Genomic DNA, 7,818 nt, shown 5'->3' with positions numbered 1-7,818 from the left:
TTGTTCTTGTACCTCTCTTTCTTAAATCCCTAACTGACCTCTCATCCATGCACCTGAAGAAATGTGTTGTACCATTTGATTATGCATTTGGTACATATGACCTACCGGTGTCGCAAAGCGATGCATGTGCGAACTCGTTCGTGTATTTTTTGACTCAACTGCTATAATTTCAGTTTGTGGAGATGTTTTTTTTTCCTACCTTATTCATAATCTTTTTTCTTCCTCTCCTTTTCTCGCGTTCCATTTTTTTTTATTAAAAATATATTTCGCTGTTTGCGTTGATGCACTCCCGCCATCGCGCTTCAACATCAGACTAAAAGAGGAAAACTTTGAACCACCATTTGGATCCCTTTGTGTGTGTGTGTGTGTGTTGCCAAAGGTATAATTGTCAAAGGTTCGGACACACACATCAGTAGAAAAGGAAGGAGGTGTTTTGTCTCAACGTTTGCGTGGGTGTGCTTACCAACGATTGCGCTGCCATCTCCCCTACCGAGCAGCAGGCTTTTAGGGAGAAGGAAACAAATTGCGTGGATATAACAAGAAGATTTCCCGAAACTTAGAAGAAGGAAGTACGGAAAAGAATTATTTTGGACTTAGAACTTACGGTCTTTTTTTTTTCCTTATCCCTTGTAGCTGGGACTTTTGGCACTCTCCATGAACTGCGAACACGTTGCGTACACTACATGTGCTAGTAATGGATGCGGTGTTCTCACCGCCAACACATTTACACCACTTACACTCGTCGCCTGCTCCGTAGAGGTAGAGGTGCACGGCAACAGCGCCCGCCTTAATGTACGCTACGAATACAACAACTACACGGGGAAGGACCAACGAGTTATTGCCGCATATCCGCTTCCCATGTGGTGGGATCTTATGAGTTGCAGAGCTGACTATGCAAAGGACTCCGTCGTTGGTGTCCACTGCGTCACCATACCACTAAATGTAGAGGTTTCGGATGCGGCAGCAACTTCATTTCCCATACTTCCGGGACCGAAACCAGACGGTGTTGTGGCCATTGTTGCAGCGCAGCGGTTGCCATGGATGATTGGCTTGGGTAGCAGCGTGCTCATTGGGGCTACGTATGCAGTGCCTCTGAATGCGCTGTGCAAGGCTGGTGAGTTCCGTATGGTTCTTCCAATGGAATTATTTCCTGACGCACCACCACCACCACCATCAACGATGGAGTATGAGTCTTTGTTCGCTATGAAGTGGCCATCCAAACTTCCCAAAGGGCTAACCATCGATGTCAAATGTAAAACATTCACCCCGCTCGCGGGAACTGTGGAGTTGCGCCCAACAGGGGGTAATGTTTGTGATCCGGTTCCGGCGCAAGTGGAAATCGTCGGTGATAGTGGTTTCAGATTGCATTATGAAGGACCGCTTGCTGCGCGTGTACGGGGTGGTTTTGAACTTTTTTGCCCTCTTTTCCGAACCATCGAGCCACTACGCTTCTTTGTGGAGGTTGACAACGGAAGGGAGGTCTGTGACGACGACAGATACGCCTTAACACTCGTGCTCACACCAGTAGTAGCTGAGCAGCTTAGCGCTACCGTCAATGCCGAGTTGATCTTTGTTGTTGATTCTCACAGCAACTATGCATCGGCGTGCATGTCCCAGGCTCTCCGGGTTGCCCTTTATGGCGCTCCGGACAAAGCACCTGTGAATATTATTCTAATTACGGAGGAGAATGATATATGCTTGTGTCCAGGCGGCTCGACTCAAGTAAATCAACTTGATATTGATGGGTTAGCCGCGTTTGTTGCTCAAACACGGCCACAACGACCAAGTGTGGGTGTCTCACATTTAAACAGAGTGATGCGCTCGCTGGTAAACTCGGAGTCCACCGGCCCATGTGGCCCCGTACCACGAGGGTTTGTTCGGCACATTATTGTTCTGTCAGATGAGGGTACAAAATCCCATGCTGTGGAGGCTATTTCGTTGGCTGCACACCATCAACACAACATGCGTTTCAGCGCTGTTGGCTTAATTACCGCTGGCGGAGCCAATGCAGCCGCATTACAATTACTCGCACAGGAAGGTGGTGGGGTGTATTACGACGCAACGGACGCTGAAGAGTTGCAAGCGGTTCTCGCGCAAGTGGTGTCGCTCGTGGCTGTCCCGACGGTGACGGACGTCGAACTCCGTTTCAGAGAACCTGAAGTTCGCGTAGAAAGCAAACAACTACGGGCTATACCGCAGGGTTTGCAGCAATTTGTGCAGTGTTTTGTACCTGCTTCACTCGAAAACTTCCACGTTGTTGTAATTGGTCGTATTGGTTCCGCGTCTGTGGAGTATACGGGCCAGGGAAGTTTGACTGAGGTGTTTTTAACTGCATGTTCTGAACCACAGAATGCTTTCTCAGTCGGGATGCTCCACCTTTCGGCTGCGGCCTCTAGGATACGTTATCTCGTTGAAGGGCGCAGTTCTTTTACCTTGAATAAAAGCGAGGTGCAAGAGGTTGGGCGGTACTCCGAGACGTACATGCTACCATCGCCGTTCACGGAAATGAAGCAGATACGACCCTCCGTGGGTGGAGGCGCACGCTCGCAAACAATTCCGGGAGCAGCAGATACGCCTATTGTTGCAGCCGCGCGGTATGTGCCGCGCCATTGGCTTTATGCTCAGTTCTTGCAGAGACTCTCATGTCGTCGTCTCGCGGAGGGCCTCATCGACTGCCGTCCGCAGCAACTGAGGCAGAAGATCAGGCAACTGGAAGGCGCCACCACCAACGGCGACGCACCAATTGTTCAACAGCACTCCAGTGCTTCTACTCTCGGAAAACCACGAACCACCAAGGAATTCATCCGCCACATTTTGATGGATATAGTCGATTCGGTTCTTGCCACAAGTCTTTGCGTGCGGCGCATTGCGGCCTTACAGGCACCGGATGGTTCGTTTTCCCTTGACTCCAGGTTAGCCGTTTGTGTGGGTCTTCCGTGTGATAGAATGAAGTTAGACTCATTAATTGTAGAGGACAACGCGGGTGAGGAGCACTGTGAAGCACAGGACGTATGCAAAGACAAGGAGCGACTATGGGCGACGTCCCTGGTGGTCGTTTCTATTGAGAAGCAACCAAGTGGCATCGTAACACTCGCTTACCGGAAAGCAATGTCTTTTATTGAGAATAATGATCCAAAAGGTGGGTTCATAAATCGTGCAAGGGAGGTCTTTGCCGGCGTGTAGCGCATGTCGGTTTGTGGTTTTAGAGAGGGAGTGAGAGGTGAACATCCCGTCCCCAGTTATGAAATATAGGTCTGCTTGGTGGGGCAAAGGAGCAATGGCAGGAGTTGAAAAGCAAAGGGTCAATCGCTGTGGTACGAAGAGGAGGGGGGCTGGCGGACTGAAGAAGAGTGAAGAATTTGTTGAGGAAATGCGTAGATGCTCGCATTGGGGTTTCCGTATTTTGTTTTTGTTACTCTTACGGTTTTACTTGTCGACCTCCTTTATTCATTTCTCCCCGCCCTCCTTTTGGAGCTACTACAGCTTCTGAACATTATGTACAAATGGTGTATAAAAGAAGAGTTCTGTGGCACGTACTCGCTGCGTGGTTCAGTTAAGACACTGGAGTGCGGTTGTTGATTCTGCGATAACTGTTTTCTTCCACCCCTTCGGACATCATATGTGTATATATTTTTGTGTGTACATATTCATCCATCTGCCCACCTTTTTAATCTGTACATAGGGAAAAAACGGAGGATACCTCGTCCAAGTTTAACTGTTCTTTTGCCACAATTGTAATCGCAGACGGATTCATTAAGTGTTTAGCGGATGTCGCAATCCATCCTAAGTTAAATTCGCTGACGATACAAAGTGTCTTGCCACAGCAGCCAAGAGGAGACAGTGGGCTAGCACATTCTACCATGGAGACAACTGTAGTACATGTGTTGTGCTTTTGTCATCGAAATTTCCATAGGAAGGTCATTTAGGAATTGTTATACCTTCTCTACTAAGTACTTTCATTTTCCCGCCCTTCTGGCTGCTCTTTCCACACCCGATACAACATACGAAATTGTCACCATGATCTCTCAGCACGGAGGGTGGAATACGTTTTTATTTTTTATTTCATAAGCTCCTAGTGTCAGTGAAGAGGAGTTAAGGAAAGATGTATGGAGTGGTATTAAAGTTATCCACATCCATCGCTAAAGGTTTGACTTTGTTTGAAGTATCGTCATAAGTTTTTGCGTGTATGTTGTCCAGCGGGGAGGAGGGTTCTGTGGTGTCATCAGGGTGGGCAGAAAAGGGGGTAAATGGGACAAAGAGGAAATAACAAAGGAGGACTACACTCTATTGTTGTTGCAGCTTTCCTCACTATCACAACTCCACATTCCTTTCTTCTTATTTGGCCGCACACATAGACCTTATTGGGCAGCTGAATATGCTCAGCCAAGATGCCAGAGACAACTTTCTCCACCGCTGCTGTGTGCAAATATCGTCTGATCTTAGCAATGAGACAGTACTGGCGTCGGAAATACAGCATACACTTCGTTTCGTGAATGAACATGCTCAGGCACATCCCAAGGAGATTACTCGGGCACTAGTGTGGCGTGTTGTAGACACGGAAAAGACTGAACTGGACGATCGTGTGGGGGCATGGCTTCTGCTTAATGCCGTGTTGATGTATTGCACCGAAGAGAAACGTTTGCACCTCTGCGCTTCAATCATCGAAGAGATAAACTCATTCCTCCCAGACCTCATTGCCCACCACTGGTGTTTTGGGCGCAACACGTCGCGGTTAGACACTCTAGGTGCCAACGGGGGTTCTACCAACGGGGAAGATGTGCTCGATGCGTATGGTCCCGGAGTGGTGGCCGCTTTATTTGCTGATAAGAATGCGTCACCGTCGCGGTCCAAAGAGTTACGCAGCAAGGGCCTTGAGCTCCTTGAAACGTGGAAGAAGGTGTGGAGGGGTGATGTTTATCAGCGGCTCAAGCAAGCCACCCGTACGGCGGAACAGAGGGGATCGAAGGCAACAAAAGATGGATCGGAGCGGCTTCGCGTTCCTCCCGATTTTAGAGACAGCCTCCATCGTCTTCGACGTCGAAAATCACGGCCGTCTTTATCGCATCATTTGCTTAGGTGCTACGGATGGACACCCCCTGCTCCAGCGGCGGCAGAAGCTCCAGTCCAGGAATCTGGTGATGTTGCCGCTGCTGGTGCGGTGATGGGAGACATCGCCCCAATGAGCAACAGCAGCTACATCAAGACCTGCCTTCCTGTACCCGCGTCCACAGTGGAGGTTGATGCGTTAGATACTGTCATGCACCCACACGCACGGATGTGGTTACACGAACTGGTAGAAAAAAAAGGTGGCTGCCCTCGGTGTGATGTGTGGACGCATACGGAGGCACAATGTCCCTGTGAACGACCGTTTGTGCGGTTCCCCATGATCACGGCAAACGGTCAGCAGAATAACTATCGCCGCTCTCACTATTATAGCTTGCTTCAAAAAGACCGTGGAGGTGTGTCTCGCAGGAATGCGGCGGAAATATTATTTAAGCATAGAATTCGGCTTCCCCTCGTATACGAGGAGGCGCTGGACTGTATTGTGAATCTAATTAAAAATGCCGAGCCGTACGACCAATTGCTCGATGCGTTTGATACCGTGCGGGGTGCCACCACTGGCCCGCGCGAGCGACATGCGATGTGGATTCACGCAAGCTATGGTATCCTGCCCTCCTCTACAGTATTTGGTAAACCGAATGACGAGGCTCTAAGCCCTGCGATGGAGCGTGTGCATGGATTCCTAAAAAAAAGTCGTCGCTTCCGAGAGTGGGATCAGCTGCTGCAGAGCGTAGAGGTGCTGGACATCCACTTTCGTCAAGCGAAATTACCGGCTCAAATGTACCAAAGCATAAAGGAAGTGCAAGAAACAAATTCATTCTTTCACTGCCTTATTGACGGCTCCCTTCCGGAGGAATACCCCCCGGACTTGTATGCATGTGTACCAACGGAAGTGCAACTACTACGACCCGTAAAAGATATACTCTGCTACAACTGCTTAGAGCCTTTTCATGCTGCTACCCACTGCACGAGAAGAAAGGAACCTTGGGATTTGCATGTTGCACGGAACCTGCTAAAGGAACATAACCTTTTGGCGATGAAATACCCAGAGGAAAGCCATCTTCTTGAGGAGGCTCTTAAAGCCATTGATATGAGTGACCGAAAGGCAAAACGTTTCCGCAAGGATGAGCTTTTTCTTGCTGTAAAGCTGATTAACGACAACCGGATTCCATACTGCAAAACTTGTGATGCTATGGGGCACGGTACCCGTTGGTGTGAAGTGGAGGCACGTCGGGTGTTGGAGCAGCATCATTTGAAGGTGATCGATATACGACTTAATCCGGGTTTGGTGCAAGACCGAATTCAACGTTTGCGGGCTGACCGTAACGTACGAGATTCCTCTCGGCTGTCGGATGCGTGGGAGGTCCTGGGAAAAGATAAAGCATACCCGGAGAGTTTCCTGACGGCGATTAAAGAACTCACAGACGCACGTATTCCTCTTGCTGCCGCCCGTTACAGTACAGCTACCGTTCGGGCATTCCTACTGTATGTTAAATCAAACGATCTTCTTCAACACCTTGCACAGTTGCAAGTTGATAACTTTCCAGATGTATGTCTCTTCTGTGATTCCTACTACCATGCCTCTGAGGACTGTGAGAAGGCGAAGGACGAGGAGCGTGGCTTTCTCCGCGAGGTGCGCTATAATGGCTTGACCTTATGGGAATACTTGCGCAAGGAAGAGTGGTACAACAGACACTTCCCAACTGATTTTACCAAAGGCCAAGAGGCGGTCGTTAGGTTGGCGAACCAATTCAAGGATGATTATAGCCCAGGAGGTGTTGGGCGTAGGATGTTCGAGGAGTATCACAACCTTTCTAACACTTTTGTGGATCGACGATATGGAGAGAACTCGAAACATGCTGCGGTTTTAGCCCACGAGAGTCGACATCAACATAACAAATGGAACCTGGGAATTAACCACGCCCCCAATCCACTTGATACGCCCTTATCCCAGTTAGTGCTTTGTTCTGATGCCGATGCCGGGGGTGAGCAGGTGCCTTCAGATGAAATTGGGGTACTGGAGATGAACAGTAGTTTTGTTGAGGCAAATATCAATAGCAACGGCAGCAGCAACCAGGTGGACAACTTTTCGGGTTACAATCGTGGCGGTCTCTTGGAGACTCCAAATATAGGCGAGCTTATGCCTATTGGAAGCGATGTAGAAGGAGGAATGCGCAGGTCATTGTTACCACCACCGGTACAAGAAATAGAAACCTTCACTACAAGTGCTTTAATGGAGCCAAGTAAAAAAAGGAGTCGTGAGGCTGATGGAAATGACTTTGGCGGCGGTGAATCACTTTTTTAACACGAGGAAGCCAACATGGGTGTGAGCAGATGAAGTAAGTGACTGAATTAACATAGATCGGAACGTGGAGGTGGACAAGGTTTGGGAGCATACGGAGTTGGTTTTGCAACGACAGTTGTGCATTTTTTTTTTTTTAGGTGAGTAAAAGAAAAAAAAAGGAAGAACATAGCAAGAGGCCAATAAGTGTTACCTCTTTTCTCTTTTTGCCTCTGCTTTTTTTTTCCCCCCTCTCCTGTTTCCATTCTGAGTAGTGTTCAACTCACTAAGTTTCTTACCACTAATTTCTCCTCGCAGTTCCTTTAATGTCTATTACCAGTTTCCAGCAGGGTATATAACGCTTCGTAACAACGTATAACAGATCAGCTATTAATATAGACAATTTCCCCCCTTCTTATTTAAATATGCAAATAGTGGATGAGTGAGGCAGAAAAATAAATAAATAAATAAATAAA

At 48.3% G+C, this 7,818-nt stretch overlaps 2 protein-coding genes across 2 annotated transcripts; both read left to right on the top strand.

Annotated features, from left to right (window-relative positions):
- Positions 1–654: 654 nt before the first annotated feature.
- TEOVI_000357700 (von Willebrand factor type A domain containing protein, putative) lies at positions 655–3,183 on the top strand (the record flags this gene model as incomplete). Its single annotated transcript, XM_067226466.1, has 1 exon — positions 655–3,183. One exon carries the CDS (start codon positions 655–657, stop codon positions 3,181–3,183), a length of 2,529 nt encoding a protein of 842 aa, XP_067082567.1.
- A 1,192-nt stretch (positions 3,184–4,375) lies between these two features.
- On the top strand, positions 4,376–7,366 carry TEOVI_000357600 (uncharacterized protein; the record flags this gene model as incomplete). Its single annotated transcript, XM_067226465.1, has 1 exon — positions 4,376–7,366. One exon carries the CDS (start codon positions 4,376–4,378, stop codon positions 7,364–7,366), a length of 2,991 nt encoding a protein of 996 aa, XP_067082566.1.
- Between the last annotated feature and the right edge of the window lie 452 nt (positions 7,367–7,818).

This window comes from Trypanosoma equiperdum (assembly GCF_001457755.1).
Source record: "Trypanosoma equiperdum strain OVI genome assembly, contig: ctg_764, whole genome shotgun sequence".
Classification (NCBI taxonomy): Eukaryota; Euglenozoa; class Kinetoplastea; order Trypanosomatida; family Trypanosomatidae; genus Trypanosoma; species Trypanosoma equiperdum.
This window is presented reverse-complemented; position numbering and strand designations above follow the sequence as displayed.